This window comes from Myxocyprinus asiaticus, chromosome 46, assembly GCF_019703515.2.
Source record: "Myxocyprinus asiaticus isolate MX2 ecotype Aquarium Trade chromosome 46, UBuf_Myxa_2, whole genome shotgun sequence".
NCBI lineage: Eukaryota > Metazoa > Chordata > Actinopteri > Cypriniformes > Catostomidae > Myxocyprinus > Myxocyprinus asiaticus.
In genome coordinates this window covers 909,376-929,651 of record NC_059389.1, presented here as the reverse complement: position 1 = coordinate 929,651, position 20,276 = coordinate 909,376, and the positions used below count along the sequence as shown (strand labels likewise).

Sequence of the window (20,276 nt, the reverse complement as noted above, 5' to 3'; positions counted from 1 at the left end):
TGTCAAAATAAAAGCTTCAGGTGAAAGTGTCAAAATAAAAACTCCATATAAAGTGTCAAAATAAAAGCTCCCGGTGAAAGTGTCAAAATAAAAGCTCCCGGTGAAAGTGTCAAAATAAAAGCTTCAGGTGAAAGTGTCAAAATAAAAACTCCATATAAAGTGTCAAAATAAAAGCTTCAGGTGAACGTGTCAAAATAAAAGCTTCAGGTGAAAGTGTCAAAATAAAAGCTTCAGGTGAAAATGTCAAAATAAAAGCTCCCTGTGAAAGTGGCAAAATAAAAACTCCAAAAAAAAAAAGGGGTCAAAATAAAAGCTTCAGGTGAAAGTGTCAAAATAAAAGCTTCAAGTGAAAATGTCAAAATAAAAGCTCCCGGTGAAAGTGTCAAAATAAAAGCTCCCAGTGAAAGTGTCAAAATAAAAGCTCCCGGTGAAAGTGGCAAAATAAAAACTCCACAAAAAAAAAAAAAAGGGTCAAAATAAAAGCTTCAGGTGAAAGTGTCAAAATAAAAGCTTCAAGTGAAAGTGTCAAAATAAAAGCTTCAGGTGAAAATGTCAAAATAAAAGCTCCTGGTGAAAGTGTCAAAATAAAAGCTCCATATAAAGTGTCAAAATAAAAGCTCCCGGTGAAAGTGTCAAAATAAAAGCTTCAGGTGAAAGTGTCAAAATAAAAACTCCATATAAAGTGTCAAAATAAAAGCTTCAGGTGAACGTGTCAAAATAAAATCTTCAAGTGAACGTGTCAAAATAAAAGCTTCAGGTGAAAGTGTCAAAATAAAAGCTTCAGGTGAAAATGTCAAAATAAAAGCTCCCGGTGAAAGTGGCAAAATAAAAACTCCACAAAAAAAAAAAGGGTCAAAATAAAAGCTTCAGGTGAAAGTGTCAAAATAAAAGCTTCAAGTGAAAGTGTCAAAATAAAAGCTTCAGGTGAAAATGTCAAAATAAAAGCTCCTGGTGAAAGTGTCAAAATAAAAGCTTCAGGTGAAAGTGTCAAAATAAAAGCTTCAGGTGAAAGTGTCAAAATAAAAACTCCATATAAAGTGTCAAAATAAAAGCTTCACGTGACAGTGTCAAAATAAAAGCTTCAAGTGAAAATGTCAAAATAAAAGCTCCCGGTGAAAGTGTCAAAATAAAAGCTTCAGGTGAAGGTGTCAAAATAAAAGCTCCCGGTGAAAGTGTCAAAATAAAAGCACCAGGTGAAGTGTCAAAATAAAAGCTTCAGGTGAAAGTGTCAAAATAAAAGCTCCATGCGCAGTGTCAAAATAAAAGCTCCATGTGCAGTGTCAAAATAAAAGCTCCATGTGCGTGTCAAAATAAAAGCTTCGGGTGAAAGTGTCAAAATAAAAGCTCCAGGTGAAAGTGTCAAAATAAAAGCTCCAGGTGAAGTGTCAAAATAAAAGCTCCATGTGAAGCGTCAAAATAAAAGCTCCAGGTGAAGTGTCAAAATAAAAGCTCCAGGTGAAGTGTCAAAATAAAAGCTCCAGGTGAAGTGTCAAAATAAAAGCTCCATGTGAAGTGTCCAAATAAAAGCTTCAGGTGAAAGTGTCCAAATAAAAGCTTCAGGTGAAGTGTCAAAATAAAAGCTCCATGTGAAGTGTCAAAATATCTATCTATCTATCTATCTATCTATCATCTATCTGTCTGTCTGTCTGTCTATCTATCTACCTATATATATATATATATATATATATATATATATATATATATATATATATATATATATATATATAATATCGTCAATAGGCTGAAAAATATAATCTATATATTTTGTAGAGATATAATTTTTGAAGCTATATTGCCCAGCCCTAGTGTCAAGTAAAAATATCTGGACAATATATATTTATTTGAAAATCCAAATTGTGTGCAATAATAAGACTTGTCCCTCTGCGTGTGTGTTTTAGGTTCTGTGTGTAGGTAACCTGCATAATCCTGATGTCAGATATTCCTTCAGTATTCCCATTGAAGAGAAGCGAGAGCAGTTTGTGTGGGAGCCATTGGGCCCCTGGCAGGAGTGCAGTCGCGCATGTCGAGGTAACGTTTCCTCTTTGAAATCCATAAAGGTATTTTGGGTCCGTTCTTTTGTGGTACCTTGTCCAAAGTGTCCCCATGTTTGGTTACAAGTGAAAAAACTGTCTGTCATTGAACCTTTATACCTGAAGCAATATCACTTACACTGTGTTTGTGTTGGTCTGCAGGTGAGCGGCGGCGGAAGACTGTGTGCGTTCGGAAGAGCGACCACTTGGTGGTTTCGGAGCAAAGGTGCGAGTATCTACCTCGACCGCAGGGTGCGACGGAGCCTTGCAATACAGACTGTGAACTCAGGTATTCACACACACTTGAATCTATTGATTGGTCTGAATCTTAGTTTGATTCTCTGCCTGCCCATCGCAGGTCTCTTTTTAATTGATATTATTCGACTTTGGACTGCGGAACATTTGCATCATCCACGTGGACACCAGAGTAAGTACTAGCGGCAGCTGTTTACCACAGTAACCTTGTAATAGGCAGGATTACCACTCGCATGAAAAACCTGGAAATATCAGGAAATCATGGAAATTAATAAAACCTTGAAAGTCTTGTACATTTCTATAATGAGGGTTTATTTTAGTTTATTTTAGATTTGTGAGTGAATAGCCTTTTTGAGTCGGTTCACAAATCGGGCTGAATGATTCATTAGCAAATTGGTCTAAATTATTCATTAGTGAATCAGACTAAATGATTCATTAGTGAATCTGTTTGAATGATTCATTAGTGAATCTGTTTGACTGATTTGTTAGTCAATCGGACTAAATGATTTATATGCAAATCGGTCTGAATGATTCATTAAAAAATCTGTCTAAAAGATTCATTATTGAATCGTTCTAAATGATTCACAAGCAAACTGGTCTGAATGATTCATTAGCGAATCGTTCTGAATTATTTACTAGCAAATCAGTCTAAATGATTTTTTAACAAATCAGTTTAATGGATTCATTAGCGAATCGGACAAAATTATTTGTTAGTGAGTCGGTTTGAATGATTAATTAGTGAATCAGACTAAACGATTTATTTGCAAATCAGTCTGAATGATTCATTAACAAATCAATCTAAAAGATTAATTAGTGAATCGTTCTAAATAATTCACAAGCAAATTGGTCTGAATGATTCATTAGCGAATTGTTCTGAGTTATTCTTTAGTGAATCAGACTTAATGATTCATTAGCTAATCTGTTTGAATGATTCATTTGTGAATCGGATTAAATGATTTATTAGCAAATCGTTATGATTGATTTTTTAACAAATTGGTCTCATTGATTCATTAGAGAATCGGACTAAATGATTTGTTAATGAATTGGTTTAAATTATTAATTAGTGTATCAGACTAAATGATTCATTAGCAAATTGGTCTGAATTATTTTTTTTAACAAATCGGTCTAAGTGATTCATTAGTAAATCGGACTAAATGATTTGTTAGCGAATCGGTTTGAATGATTCATTAGTAAATCGGACTAAACCATTTATTAGCAAATCTGTCTGAATGATTCATTAGTGAATCAGACTAAATGATTAATTTGCAAATCTGTTTCAATGATTCATTAGTGAATCGGACTAAACGCTTTATTAGCAAATTGGTCTGAATGATTTAATAGCAAACTGGTCTAAATGATTCATTAGTGAATGGGTCTGAATGAGTCTTTAGCGAATCGGTCTGAATGATTCAATAGTGAATTGGTCTGAATGATTCAATAGCGAATCTGTCTAATGATTCAATAGCGAATCAGTATGAATGATTCACTTGCAAATGGTTCTTAATGAGTCATTAGCGAATCGGTCTGATTGATTCCGTAGTGAATCGGTCTAAATGATTCAATAGCGAATGAGTCTGAATGATTCACCAGAGAACCGGTATGAATGATTCATTAGCAAAATCATTCTGTATGGTTCATAAGTGAATGTGTCTGAATTTGATTCATCCAGGTCATGGGAATTCATTAGTCAAAAAGTGTGAATAGACTTAGAATGAAAAGTCATCAATAGTAGTTCATGTCTGCAAATTAGACCGGATTGCTTTCATACCTTTCCAAAACAACTATCACACTAGTGTTTGAAATGAACTTTTTCTTAACGATTTTTTACTGGCATTTTTATTATATAAAAATTATATAAAAACACCATATTTTAGTAGGTCAAATATTTCCAATATCTGGGGCATTTTTTTGTTGTGGTTAATTTTTTACCCTTTTTTTTCACACCAAACAACCAAACTAAATTTTGAAGTCAAACTGATTGATCTTCACCAACAGGTCTATTGTAAAGTGTCCTGTGTTGACCGATCTCTGTCTGTCCTCCTCAGATGGCACGTCACGGGCAGGAGTGATTGTTCCAGTAAGTGTGGACCGGGTTACCGTACACTGGACGTGTTGTGCATGCGCTACAGTCAGAACAAGAGACTGAGTGAGCGTGTGGAGGGCAGAGCCTGCGCAGACCTGCCCAAACCGCAGACACGAGAGGGTTGCCATGGAGACTGCCTTCTTAAGAGCTGGCAGTACAGCGCCTGGTCTCAGGTAAGCAACACAACACCTGTATGCGCTTTTGTAAAGGCTCCTATTCTGCACATTTGTAACATTAAGTCCACTTTTAATGTTTGTCCTGGTTTATTGCACCATACTCTAAATATTAGTAATTTAGTCTGATGACCTTTATAATTAAACAGGCTGTTTTTGCTACTGTACCTTTAAGGCTTTTATATGTAATGTGATTGTATTTGATTGTATTCTATTCCGTTCTGTTCTATTCTGCTTTCATTCTTATTTTGTTCTATTCTATTTTACTTTAATTGTATGTTCTATTTTATTCTTATTCCATTCTATACTTATTGTGTTTTCTTCTACTTTTAATTTTATTCTAGTCCATTTGTATTTTGTTTTATTCTATTTCATTCTTATTCTATTCTTATTGTGTTTATTCTATTTCATGTTCATTCTGTTCGTGTTCTGTTTTATTTCATTCTTGTTCGCTTCTATTCTTATGTTCTATTTCATTCTTATTTTATTCTGTTCTATTTTATTCTATTTCATTCTTATTCTATTTTTATTTTCTATTTTATTTTATTCTTTATTACATTTCTTTATTCAAATTTTCATATGTTCTGTTCTATTTCATATTCTATTCTGTTTTATTCTTATTATTTTCTATTTCATTCATATTCTATTCTATAATTGTTTTCTGTTCTATTCTATTCTATTCCATTTCATTCTTATTCTATTTATGTTATTCTAGTCTATTTTATTAGTGGCCAAGCCTAGAAGAGGCTGTAGCCACTATTGCATCCATTAGTTTTCTGTATTATTATTATTATTATTATTATAATTCTGGCTGGGAGTCTACGGCAGCCCATAGAACCGTACGCAGTAAACTGATGACATTTGGCACTCTGATGGGGTGGCCATGAATAGCCCCCATACCAAATTTGGGGTCTCTAGGACATACTCTATTTTGGATTATGACGCTTACAGTTTAAACTTGGTCTGATTTTCCCAATCAATGGCTCCAAATAATCTCCAGACCGAGACGCACAGATATGACTTCACTTCATTTTAATTTTTGCAGTTGTTGAAAAGTTACAGCATCATGAATTTAACGAGAAACAGGATTTAAGGCGAAATCTTGGCAACACTTTGTCCCATCGAAACGATACTTGGTATGCTTCATCAGGACCATGATCTGAGGGTACATGCAGAGTTTTTAAACTTTTTTATATCTTTTGAATGCATTGTCGGATTTGAAAGAAAATGTGTATGCTTCATAAACATCATGTCCTGAGGATACCTAAGCAGTTTGGAGACAGCGCCACATAGTGGCCACAATGCTTATTCAATTTGAGCTAAAATTTTGGTTTATCATTGCTTATTCTAATTTTTCAGAAAATGCAGAGAGAAATTTCAAAATGTGTATTTATTTTATTTATTAATTTTTAAAACCTCCTGACTCTCAGCTTGGTATGTCTCTTTAACATTTTTATAGCTTATGGCTTTGTAGCATAGTGGTCTGTGCAATGTACCTGTGTGCTGGAGATCAAAAGGTTGCAGGTTTAAGTCCATCTCTGGGCAAGTTGAAATGAACACTGTATCCGGATTGTTCTTTGTTTCAGTTGTGTTTGATATCAGCTATATCAGCTCTCCGGCTATTTGAATATTACTATAAAAAAATTATATTTTGAATGCTTTGTCGTATTTAAATGAAAATTGGGATGCATCTTCGACATCAAGTCCTGAGGGTACCTGAGCTGTTTGAAGACAGCACACATATAGTTAAAAAGATAACCCACACTTGTGTGCTGACTCTAAACTCAGCTTGTCACTTTGCCACTCATTGAGCATGTCAGCTGAGTGGCACAGTGTGTTAAGCACTGGACTATAGTTCTAGAAGTTATGGGTTCAAATCCTCACCTAGGCAGGTCATCTGGTGTGGTTTCTCTTTTACTGGAGCTCTTTGTACTGTGCTTACTGAATGATTGCAGGGCTTATTTCATTTTGTTGAAAAGTTACTTCAACATGAAGTCGATCATGGTAACCGCTGTGTTTGGCTGTGCTTACTGTCAGCATGGTACGACACTCTGGTGGCTGTCAATCACGAACCTACAGAAAGGTACAGTTTCAAACTCTGCTTGGGATGACTTGTAAACCCATGTGCATTTGCAAAATACACCATAGCCACTCTGAGGGTCCTATAGGTCCTGTAGACCATAAAGGCCATATTGGCAATTTAGGGGGCTGCTTGCAGCTATATTTCTTATTTTATTCTTGTTCTATTTTTTTTTCTCTATTTTATTCTATTCTGTTTCATTCTTATTCTATTCTATTCTATTTTGTTCAAGTCTATTTAGTTCTTATTCTATTCTATTATTATTCTGTTCCAATCTCTTTATTTGTATTCTATTTTATTATTATTGTGTTTATTCTATTTCATTTTTATTGTCTTTTTATTTTATTCTTTTATTATTCTGTTCTTTCTGTGTTCTATTCCATTTCATTCTTATTATATTCTTATTATGTTCTATTTTTGTTTATGATTTATTATATTTCATTTTATTTTGTTTTGTTCTCTTCAAATCTATTTCATTCATGTTGTATTTTGTTTTATTCTTATTCTATTCTATTTTATTTTTATTCTATTCCATTTCAGTCTTATTCTTTTTTATGTTATTCTATTATATTTCATTCTTATTATGTTCTGTTCTCTTTGATTCTATTATATTTCATTCTATTCTATGTAATTCGTATTCTATTCTAGTCATTTCTGTTGTAATGTATTTGTTGTTGCAGTGCTCTAAGTCGTGTGGTGATGGCGTGCGGACGCGTCAGGCGTACTGTATGAATAATTTGGGTCGCATGCTGGTGGACAAAGAGTGTGTCGAGCAGCAGAGAGTTTTAACAGAACCCTGTAATGATCTGCCCTGTCCCAACTGGACCACCAGTGAATGGAGCGAGGTACAGTATATTCTAGGACTGTCATGATATCTAATGGTACAATACCAGCTAAAGTATCATGAGTGTCATCAACATGTAGAATCACAATACTACTCCTGCTGGAGCACGGGCACAATGCGGTTGTTATTTATTCTTTATAGTTTAACCTCAATCCATTTAATGCACTTCATGCATAGCCACTTCAGATAACATTATATTTTAAATAATTTAAAAGTCCAGCTCTGAAGATGTTTTTTAAAGATTTCCTGTTTTAGTGGCATACCCGAAATTAAAGGCTTATAACTCGACAAACCCCCTAAAAAAAAATAAATAAACAAATAAGGAGGGTCAAGTGTTTGGTATCATAGTAAAGAAAGCTTTTCAAATTTTTTAATGATATAAATTATGATACTTTCTGAGAGTATCTGCTGAAAACTCACAAAACAATTTGAACCAAAAATATATTTTTTTCTTATTTTTCTGATTTGACATTATATACACTATATTGCCAAAAGTATTTTGGCAATATAGTGTATCTCTGGGTGTAAATAAGGTGGCTCAGAAAAACTGCTTTTGTTTTGTTCCCAATCATGTCAACTGTATCTGAGTAATTTTGTGTTGATATGACAAAGCAATCAAAAGTTATAACATTACAAAAATAATTTATAATAATAAATGTACATTAGAACTAATTACACATGCAAACACAACAATGACTAAACACTGTAAAACAATTCTGTAAATTTATTCCTACAGCAATCTACCGTGACTCTTAAATACAATAGTTTGCTGTTAGAAATGTTGCATTCTGGGAGATGAAGAGCAGGCTCACTGTGAAGTGACTAGTTTTACGGTCAATAGCTTTTGTTTTCAAGGCATTAGAGGAAAATTAACATTAAAAATCACGATATTATCTTGGTGAAAGCTAGTGACATTTTGAACCATATATTGTAAAGCCCCAAATTAAAATTCAAGTTTGTGGCACATGGTTAGTGTTCATGTTGTTTCTGCCCAAATTATAAAAAGTATAAATCAACCTTTGAAGCAATGTACATATTAAATGTAAAATGTTGCCAGGATTGAACAGTATATTTTTTTATGAAGAAAAAAAAAACATGTACATAGTAAAATAACAGTATAGCACTGCAAACAAAAGTTTTTATTCAGACTTAATAAAAGTCTTAGTTGTATTTAGTGTTGTTGTTTTGTTATGAATAGTTTTGTTTGAAGTCACCATTATGGTGATTAGTGTTCTCTTGAGCTTTATTATTATATTATGTTCTTCCAGCCAGTGCAATTGTGTTTTACTTGGAAAACAAAATGTAAGGTCAGACTGAAAGTCTACCTTGCAAATGGGATTATAAGTGGTAATAGTGATGCATTGCACATAAAATGTAAAGGATACACAATAAAGAATATATCGGCAAAATGATATCAGTAAATTGAGTGTTTGATGTTTTTGATAAACTTACAGCGTAACATGAGTTGTTGATAAGACACACACAGATATCAACAATCGGCGTACAAAAAAAAACAATGGTGACAATTAACAAACATACGTTTATGTAAAAAAGTAAAAGCTAAACATTAAAATGCAAGTAACTAAGACTGCAACAAAAACAATGGCAAAATAAACCAGCAAATAGTAAAAAATCTATTTAATATCTTCATGCCGCAGTGCATGCTGGGAACTTTTCAACAACAGTAACTAGCATTACAGTTGCATACTGTAGCTGTAAAAACAGTATCTAGCTGTTAATTTCAACAACAGTAAAACACCATATTTTTACAGTATGATGCTGGCGACTACAGCTGTCAGTAGTTTACTCTTTTTTAACAGGATTTATTTTTACAGTGAAGGTTTGCATAACATGCAGACATGATTTTAGTAATGAGATTTCACAGAATGAGTTTCATTCTGTGTCATTTGAGTCACCATTGAGTCTGTGTCATGTATTTGGCGCCATCTCCTGGTGGTCATATGTAACATTGTGCTTCATGTGGATTATCTAATGATCTCTGCATCTGATTATCTTGTGTGTGGACTCGTTTGAAAGATAATCACCTCCTCTAAATAATGATATGTGATATTTTATGTTCTGTTTATTTTTAGTCAAGTTATAAGGGAAAATGTGGCATATAAGCAACACCAACATAATTGTCAAAAACATATATTCAGCTATTACTCGCTATATTTTTGTCTGTGAGTAAAACAAATAGGCTGGTTGTATTCTGCTCTATGAGAGCTTTCCAACAACATATGACACATGGATATTTGATGAGTTTGATGTTTTACTGATTACAGTAATATACTGTATACAGTACAGATTTTGTTTTGTTTTAATAAATGATCAAAACGGACACTTCTGATTTATCTGCAAATTTCAAAGCACTTGTTCAGTTTTGGTCATAATGTCTACATGCATTTTAAAATAGAGCTTCTAAGCTTTCAGACGATACCTATTTTGTGTTAGTCAAGACTGTAGTTATTAATATATGGATAATGGTTTTTTTTTTCTTGTAGGCCCGCCCGAGCTTAAAGGGTTAATTGATAACAGGTTACCTGCTACGAAAAGTTTTATTTAATTCCCTTACACTGTCACCGAATAAATGCTAATTCGGTAGAAGTCAGACTTGTTTGTTCTAAGAGACGGGAAACCTTACAATTAAAAGATGCTGTCCTTATATTGTATTTTTCATTATTTCATGTCATTGCAGTTGTAACAAGCATGATGCACAATCACACAAAACACAAACATCTTTTCTGAAGCACTTATTCTGTTAAATCTCCAGTAATTCAGTGTATTTTTCTCCGTTCATGTGTGTTTGTAGTGTTTGGTGACATGTGGGAAAGGTGTCAGACACAGGCAGGTGCTGTGTGTTCTGAGAGATGAGAAAGTGAACGATCAGCGCTGTGATCCGAACACTAAACCGTCCGCCACCAGCCGTTGTGAGCTGCCGGAATGTGCCGCCTGGCAGGTCGGAGTCTGGAGTCCGGTAAGAACGTGAAGTGAGATGAGTCTGACGAAACCTCCCTTTGGGGTCATTCAGAGACCTCTTATACACTACATACATTGCGGTCTCTAAATATTGTAAAAGTGCAGGAAAAGGTGTACATTTAGAGTTCGGGTTTGAGTTAAAGTAATTATAATTATCTTTATATAAAAAAGCAATAGAAGTTTGTGTCCTCATTTAAATAGCCACATTTAGTGTGTGTGGTTTAGATTTATCATATGAGGATATACATTCAGTGCTTGACTGACAGGGAGGAAATGGATTGTTTAGTTCTTGGTCAAACACTTCATAACTCAACACAATATCACATTACACACACTGCTCTCTCAGAGAACACACACACACACACACACATACTGTAGATATCTACCCCTCCGCTCATGAGTAGGCAAGTCACACACACACACACACACACATACTTTTTTTAAAGGTATTTCTTCTTCAGCTAATCAGATGAGACTTTTGAACCAATCAGAGAACAGCTCTGTTCAACTCTTTATGACTCACGTTGCGTCTCTTCTGCACAATTTGTCTTTTTCTTTGTGAATCATATTTTGTGAATGTGAATTATGTTGTAAATAGATTCAATTTGAGGTCTGATATAAACTTGCGCACACTCACTCCTGGAAATGATTTGAAACCAGCCAATCAGATCAGAGCTTGTAGTTTTCATCAGTTCTTGTGTCTGTTAGGTGTCAGTGTTTCCTCCTGTTTTGAAAAACTCAGGATTAGATTGGTCGTGTTGTGTTTTGCAGTGTACCGTGACGTGCGGTCAGGGTTATCAGATGCGAGCGGTAAGGTGTGTGTCGGGAGCGTATGGAGAGACGGTGGACGACAGGGATTGTAACGCAGCTGCGAGACCACGAGACAGCCAGGTAAATATGTACCTCTCATAGACACACTAGGATAATGATATTTACTACACTCTTCCTCTGTTCACATTATTATTATTATGATTTGGCTGATTTAAAATGACAATTAAAATAGTTAGGACCGCTGAAAATGTTTCATTAGCCAAATGTGTACACACACTCTTAGACACTCAAATACAATTTAATCTTTATCTTAGGACTGTGAGTTTTCAGTTTGTCCTCGTGCAGCATCAGTTTTTAACACACCAAAACCAGCAGAACCGGGTCAGATGCACATACAGTGGAGATACGGGTCATGGACAACCGTGAGTAACACACACACACACACACACATTTACTTACTATAGCTATCTACTGTATATGAGGTCATACCATAGACTCGTAATGCTTTTGTATAAAGCAAATTATAATACATACTGTAGACTAACTCTAACCCTAAAAGAAAACTTTTTGCATTTTAAGAAACTGTTTTATTGTGTTTGTGTGTGCTTCAGTGTTCGGTATCATGTGGCGAGGGCAGGAGAAAGCGTTACGTCAGCTGTCGAGACGCTCAGGGTGGAGTCGCCGACGAGTCGTACTGCGCTCACTTGCCCCGCCCACCAGACAGCTCGGTGTGTTTCAGTTCCTGCGGTCAGTGGAGAGAGAGCGAGTGGACTCCAGTGAGTGAACAAACAACACCATCAGTTCAGCATTTTCTGGTGTAAAATACTTACAACAACATTAATTCAACTCGTTAATTCAATTAATTAATAATTAATTAACTAATTAATTCAATATGTAAGCACAATTATACAACAGTTAGTTCCAGTCCTCAAAGCTGATTGGACGAGAGGCGTTCCAAGAGTGATGATAGATGCGTCACTCTTTGTATGACTCCAATTCTCCATGTTCGTGGCTTTACAAATAGTGGTTTTGATTCATTTCATTTTAAACCACTGATTCATTCAGTGAACATTTGTGGAGATTGCATATTTTCACCTGTAGGTGGTGACAAATGAGCATCTTTTATGTTACCGCATGTGTGAGTCATGAAATCGTTGAATCAAGTGGTTAATTAAAAAACACAGAGTGAGTCGTTCACCACAATGCGAACAGTTCATTCACTTAAAAGATTCGTACAAAAAACACTGATTCGTTCAGAGAGCGAGTTGTACTTGATGTTTTGGGAGAAGAAACGCACGCAGCCCTGTTTTTCTAGACACGCGGACCGTCTGATGACAAAAATTGCATCATGTGCACTGTGCGCGAAATATAGCGACACTCAGAAAAGGTATACTTTTGGTATTTCGTTTGTGCCTTTCTTCTCCGCCAGCGAGTGCATTTATTTTCTGCGTCTATGCATGCTCTCTGCGCATGCGTCAGACACGTCTGTATGCGCTCGCAGACAAAAGAGTATACTTTGAAAGGCTGAGTGCTCAATAGCGTGCTAGACAGAACGACACAAGGGGGTAAAAAAAGTGAACCCCAACCAAAACTGGCCAATTTTTGTTTGAAATGCAAGTTATACAATATTATTTAGTTTTTAATATTATACACAGAACAACAGCATGATTGTGAGTGTGATATTACTTCAATAAAGTGTATCTGTTATACAGGCTATAATAAATAATATAACAAACCGAAATATGTCAAGGTAGCTAAATAGCAGGGCCTGGGTTGCTCAGCGAGTAAAGACACTGACTACCACCCCTGGAGTTCGTGAGTTTGAATCCCAGGGCGTGCTGAGTGACTCCAGTCAGGTCTCCTAAGCAACCAAATTGGCCCGGTTGCTAGGGAGGGTAGAGTCACATGGGGTAACCTCCTCGTGGTCACTATAATGTGGTTCGATCTCGGCGGGGGTGCGTGGTGAGATGCGCGTGGATGGTGTGAAGTCTCCACATGCGCTAGGTCTCCGTGGTAACGTGCTCAACATGTCACGTGATAAGATGCGCAGATTGACGGTCTCAGACGTGGAGGCAACTGAGATTCGTCCTCCACCTGGATTGAGGCGAGTCACTATGCCACCACGAGGACTTGGAGGGCATTGGGAATTGGGCATTCCAAATTGGGGAGAAAAAGGGGGGGGGGGGGGGAAATAAATAAATAAATAAGGTAGCTAAATAGCAACCTATAACTGTTGAAGCGTTGCAATTTTGGTGGTTTGTACATGACATCACAACAGTTATGTTTTCATAAAATTCAAAATTTAAAATTGTAATTATACGTTCGACAAACACCCTGTCTACACCAGACATGAGTGATGCGACGCAACAAATGCAAATCACTCCCATTATAATCAGTGATGCTGTCTGCACTGTATGCATAAGATGCATCACACTGCGGCGAGAGTAAACGGTCATTATGCGCTGCACACGCTGGCGCTACTCCTGCTAAAGAGACAAATAAACGGTTTAGAAAGTTTGTTTCGACACGTCCAGTGTAGACAGGGTAAAAGATGCTTGGACGTTTTTCTTCCAAGTTGGGAGCTTGTCATTTTGGAAATTTTGACATCATTGCTACATAAAATGTAATTAAAATAGACTTTTGTGTGTTTTCTATGCTGTAAACCATCTTGGATGTTTGTTGCAATTAGTTGAATTATACACGTAGTGTTGCCTTAATGTGCTATCAGAATTATCGTAAATACGAGTTTCCTACTCGGATGATGCAGATTAACGTCGTTTCAGGGTGTTTTTTGTAGTGAATGAGCAGGTTTATTCATTTTTCTAAATGCAGCTACATTGTTATCGATTGCCGTTTTGGTCATATACATTTCTGTACAGTATCAGTAACCATTTGATGCATATGGTACATTTTTTACGCACAGAAAATAGCATGCAGTTGACCAAAATTTCATTATTGCCAGCAAGTTGACTAACATTAAAATATCAAATATACATATAGTAACATATGTCAAAATTGCGACTTCAGAAGTGGCATGTTGGATAATTCCAATAGAGCGCAACAGTTTGGTTCCGGAAGTAAAAATCCATTTTTTTATTCCATAGATGAATTTATTTTCCATGCTAACTTATAAAACTTTAAGACAGACCTACCGTGAGCTCTGAGGTTGTTAATCGATGGTATATGCTTCCATTGAAGCCATCCGTCTTCATTATTTCAACTTCATTGTTTAAAAAGTGTGTTTGATAGCGGAATTGCTGGTAAACAACTACATTAGCAGAGAAAGACCCACCAATCAGAGAATCGCGTCCAACATAGCCTGCGAAAGGAGCTCAGGAGCGATCGCTCACTCCAGTGACACACTGTGAATGACGTCTCCCTTCACCCTTAAACTCCTGAGACCCCTGCGTGACTGCTGTGTGCATTTCTCATTTCCTTTTTTTGATTCATAACTAGTAGCCCCTAAAAAAATGTTTTTGTTTTTTTTAGAACAAATAGTTTCCTTAAAATTGATGTCCACATATGTGGACAGCGGGACTAAGTTGTGAAATTGTAAATAATATCAAGCTATCGAAAATTGGATTTTTTTAAACAGGAGTGTTGATTATTCATGTTTTTGAGATGTTACAGACATTACATCAGAAATGATCATAATTAATTCAGATTCAAAGTAATATCCAGCATCATCCAATCACTGTCAACCATGTTAAAATAAAATGATACATTATAAATTGTGAATCTATGTACTGATTATCATTGTCACATGTCTGTCAAACATGTTGAGTGATCCAAACATCATCTGCAGCCTGAAACTGAACTTTTGATCAGATTTTAGGAGTGAATGCACTTAACTGCATAGAGAGCTATTGGATGCTCCCTTGCTCCCTATTTAGTGAATGACTTAACCTCCAGTGTGCTGTCTGTCTGCACTGGTCTCAGAACAGTTTGAAATGCACCTTATTTTCATCCTAACTCCATATAAAGCCTCTGACAGACATATTTTCCAGTTTTTGGATGAACACATTAATTCTCAATGTGATAATGTACAGTAAATATAGGATATTTGAACTGAAACTGAGCATACAGTCATTGTGTTTAACAGTGTGCCGTTTCATGATAAATCGTTCACATTTTAAAAATGGCATATCAGATGAAACTAGAGACTCTAATCTTTTGACTCAAACAGATTGTAATGTAAAAACTGTATTAGGTTTCTTACCAGATGTACACAGAGCACAGAGTCTCCTGAACTGAGATCAGCCACTTTAAATTAAATTAAATTATGCATTGCAGATAGCGAAGCCAAACATGTGGACACGGGGTCACACGAAGTTAAACTACTTATATATTTGAACATATCTGAATATTTTTCAATAAACATAAATTTTATATACTAATAATCAACAACCTAAAATCAATAGTTTTATATATTCCCATCATTTTTCATTCAAATACATCATTCGCAATGCTTCATGGGATTGTAGTTCATTCCCTCATTAAAGATGTTAAATATACAGATTTGTGTCTTTGTCTTTATGTCCTCACTCTTTTGCTTCAAATCAAAGTTTGTAATGCTGTGATTCACCTCAGAGCTGGTTGGTTTGGTTCACGGTTTACAACTCTTTTTTTGAAGGATTTTATTAAATCCTTATGCAAACAATGAATGGGCAAAATTACTTCCAGAACCAAGATAGCTGAAAAAGTGAGCCAGCACTGTTGTTGTTTGGAATGTGGCCAAATAAAGGTATCTTATAAGGCGGTATAGTTTTGCTGCCTAGCTTTTGGAACCATCTTTGCATCTGGAGCACCCTTGATGCCTAAAGATGCTGCCTAGGTAGGATGTGAACAAAGCTAGCATGTATTTGATACTTTTAAAGTGCAGTTGACATGTAAATTCAGATAATACATGCTCAAACTGTCCTGCCTCTTTCGTCTCTAGTGTTCAGTGTCGTGTGGAGTGGGTCGGTCGACACGACGGGTCATCTGCATGAATTATCACCATCAGGTGGACGAGTCGTTTTGTCACCCAGATGAGAGGCCGAGTACTGAACAGGAGTGTGCGGCCGCGCCCTGTCAGTCCTCATATCAGCGGCCCAACAACCAGCCACACTTCAACTATGACCCTGGCAAACACCCGGGACACCACAGCTGGAACGTCCCATCTGCAGATAACCAGTGGAGGACAGGACCGTGGGGAGCAGTGAGTAAACACATGACCTCAAGAACACATATGTCCATCTCTTTTTTTTGTTTTAACGAGTCAGTCGTTTGATGTTTCACCCTCATCATGAACATTTCTGTTTTCTGACAGTAATTTCCTTTATTAGCAGATGTGTGAAGTCACTGATGCATGCTGGGAGTAGATGACTTCCAGAGAGTGTGTGTGTTTTTGTGTGTTTTATTAGTCTTTAAAGTGTCGTTTGTGGGATTATATGGCAGATAATGCGCTGTAAACGTTCTATAAAGCGTTCGTTTATTGCCATAGGAACAAGGACGCTCTGCAGGAAACTGTATGTTCGTATAGAATATCATGTGATGTCAGTTTCCTGCTGGTTTTTATGTGAGAAAATGGGCTGATTAAAAGTTGTTTTATGGCTGTCAGTGTAATGAATGGGTGATAATGAATCAACAGATTTATCAAAGTTTAGTGTGTTTACAGGTACAGGTGAGTTCAGCATCATATAATATAGTATATGACAATATCCGAGATTCTTCACAGGAAATGTTTTTATTACAGCATTATAAATGTTCTTTAAGCCAAAATCAAATGACAAATTTTTTTACATATATTTTGTATAAAGAAAATAAAGCCTATTTTTATGACCATTATGACCAATTTTTTCATTGTGAAATTATGTCAATGACAATTAAGCAGGTTCCCCCCCCCCCCAAATGTTCCAGATGTTTCACTTTTGATTCTGTTTTGATTAAATATTTAACTCAATATTGACTCTAATCAGATGCTCATTACTGTAAAACAAAGATTTTTGTTTGTTAAATCAGCATAAATAAAGGCAGTACAACACATACTACCACAACCTATGAAAACTTTACAATTTAAATAAAGTAGCATTATTTGTTTCACATTACATTAATTAAACTCGTTGGAACTGCCGGTTTACATTTTAAGTATACACTTAAAACGTTAAAGTCCCTGTATACATAAGTCAGGCATATGTGGTATCATTTGATAGCTTAGAATCTGTACTTCTCAGGGATAACCATCACTTCTCCATTTATGATACTTAAAATATCCAAATAAATCATCAAAACATTTGCGTTGAAAAATAGCGCCCTCTAGAGGTAATGGGGTAGAAATATTGATATGAAAATAAAAGTCTTTCACATAGCACATTAATGCTCAAGTTATATATCAAATGAAAGCTCTCATTCTCAGGAATGTGACTGTAGAGTCTATTTTCTTGCACTAATACCACAGTTCAAAAGATTTCAAAAGAATCACAAAGTAAAATATGATTTCTGAAAGTTATCAAATACAAATGTCTCATTTATGCTTCGATAACTGCTGATGTAAGCCACAAATAGCCAAAAACTGTATATCTAACCCCTCTCCTCAAAATGAGCCATTGTTTACTTGTCTGTGAGCTTGTTTGACTGAATAATCTAATGTTATATGTCAGATGTCCAGAACAAAATATGCCATCCTGCAGGAAAAGCATGCTAAACAAATCATCAGAAAAAATATGTTTTTGACTATTGATGATAAAAAATGTTTTATATCATTGCAAAGGGAAGGATCTCAGATTTCTAATGACACCTAGATTGAGCTTCTAGTCCACTCAGAGGACGAGATATTCAATGAAACACTGAGGGTGGTGCTTGAACTGAAAATTAGACTGAATGTCTATGGACGAGCACATCTGTGAGGACTAAAATGCGTTAGAGCGCCACCTACATTTCAGATCTGTATATTGTGATGGAATGTGAGAGAGAAAAAAACAATTCTAGTGTTTTCTGCCATCTAGTGGAATAAATGAGACTTTTCAAAGTGAGGTAGAGTGAACAGAATCAGAATTACATGTTTACAAAGTTAAGACAACAAAACTTTGTTTATCATAAGATTATAAACACATACAATATTATTTATGAATTCTAGGAGTCTTTGAGACACATTGTTGTTAATTAGTCCACAGTATGTGTGAAAGGTGAGCTTTTAAATTTGTGTGTGAAAAATTGCGGGCGGCATCCCAAAAATGCACCAGAGTTTAAGAGGTTAATAAGAATTCGATTTTTTTTTCCATTTGTGTGTATGAAATAAGAGTTTGGGTGAAAATGTATTTAATATGTTTAATGCAAAACATTTTTTTTATTTTTTATTTTTTATTTTTTTGGGCAAAATATAATTTATTTCTTTGTTTTGATTTTGGGGCAAAATATGACCTTGTCGTGTTCTTGACAGATTTCATGAGATATAAACTGTACAGGTTGAAATGAGTTAAAATTTGTGTGTGTGTGTTTGTGTAGTGTTCCAGTACATGTGAAGGAGGCTTTCAGAGGAGAGTCGTGGTCTGTCAGGACACATACGGCCGCAGCACAAATCACTGCGACGAGAGAGTCAAACCCAACGAATCCAAGAGCTGCAACTCAGGACCCTGTCCAAACTGGAACTATGGCATCTGGGGAGAGGTAAGACAGGACATGTGACAAATGACTTGGTCACTAAATTACGTTTTTCCTGATAACGATACATTATTAAATGGTTATCAGGAGTGAGGCATTGTGAACTATTTCAAACTTAAAGGTGCATTCAGTAACATTTTTTTTAGTGTCATTTGGACTTACACTGACACCTAGTGGTGTGGATGCATCATTCAAAATCGATAGTTTTCAGTTTCAGTTGCCTTTGTAGAAATTCACTAGTCACAGTCAGCCATGATTCATTTAATCCATGAGTAGAAGTGTCCAATATCTGGGCAGCTATTGAGATAAAGCGAGTAGTATTCGGCTGGTCATGTGATCATAATATGGTCACCCCCTTGAGTCTGTGAAATGTTGTTCTCTCAAATGAATCTCCTGTGACCACTTGTGTTCGGATTTCGAGGGAAGCTTTCATGACGACATACATCTGCATGATAATGAAAAATGTAATGCAGTACCTGTTTAACGTGCTTCAGATATGTGCTTCTCTCCTGTGTCACTGCATGTTGATGCATTTGTGTGCGGTGAGAAACGTTTCGAGATTAAAAAGTTGAACTACCTTTAAAGTAGCGCTCCTGGCGCAAGATCTAATTCTCACAAAATGTATCTGTCAAAACAGTATGCTTTACCTGCAGTAGAGGTAGACCGATATATTTGTTTTACTGATTAATCGGTGACGATAGTTGCTTTTTGGACCTATCGATTATTGGCAAAAATCTGTCGATAGTTGCTGATAGTTTTTTCATTATTTCGAAATAAGAGTCCCTGGTGTGTTTTGGGCTTGTTTATACTTAAAAGTACAGCGTTATGCACCAAATCTTTTTTTCTGGTTATTATTGTGATTTTGGTTGAACAAAAAACTGCCTCTGTGATTTTATGCATTTTGGACTCTTTGTCTTTTGCCTGCCTTAGTAAAGAAAGAATAAGATTTTTTTTTCATTCTATAAATCAATTTTAAAAACTATCAGCCGATTAATCGTTATCGGCTTTTCACACCACCTTAGTTATCGGTATCGGCAAAATCCACTATCGTCGGCCTCTAACCTGCAGACATGATGTTGATTGGACATTCACGCTTCGCGCTAGTGACACGAGTATGCAAATGAACTTTTTTTTTTTAACCAATGCTTTTCCAGGACTGGGGCACCAAAGGGGCCAGTCAGATTTCAGCTGGGGCCAGTGACCACGTGGCCCCTCCTCTTGATACGCCACTGATACCTAGATTACAGTATTTACCTCCAGATATTATTTGTAATGTTAACCTTTCAAAATATAACTAAATGTATGTCTTTGCATTTAAACAATTATTGTTGTTTCCTAATAATTGTACTAGTGCTGCCAGTCGATTACAATTTTTAATTGCAATTAATCGCATACATTTTGTTTTGGTGGTTAATCGAGA

The 20,276-nt window shown here is 35.8% G+C and overlaps 1 protein-coding gene across 1 annotated transcript in view; it reads left to right on the top strand.

Moving 5' to 3' along the window:
- Positions 1-20,276, top strand: part of LOC127436241 (A disintegrin and metalloproteinase with thrombospondin motifs 20-like) — a 159,955-nt gene that overhangs the window by 86,490 nt on the left and 53,189 nt on the right. Inside the window, exons 18-27 of the mRNA XM_051690281.1 lie at positions 1,899-2,028; positions 2,193-2,319; positions 4,331-4,541; positions 7,302-7,466; positions 10,278-10,442; positions 11,216-11,335; positions 11,530-11,637; positions 11,827-11,991; positions 16,155-16,415; positions 18,701-18,862. Coding sequence (XP_051546241.1) covers positions 1,899-2,028; positions 2,193-2,319; positions 4,331-4,541; positions 7,302-7,466; positions 10,278-10,442; positions 11,216-11,335; positions 11,530-11,637; positions 11,827-11,991; positions 16,155-16,415; positions 18,701-18,862 — 1,614 coding nt within the window. The remainder of the gene's footprint in view (positions 1-1,898; positions 2,029-2,192; positions 2,320-4,330; positions 4,542-7,301; positions 7,467-10,277; positions 10,443-11,215; positions 11,336-11,529; positions 11,638-11,826; positions 11,992-16,154; positions 16,416-18,700; positions 18,863-20,276) is intronic.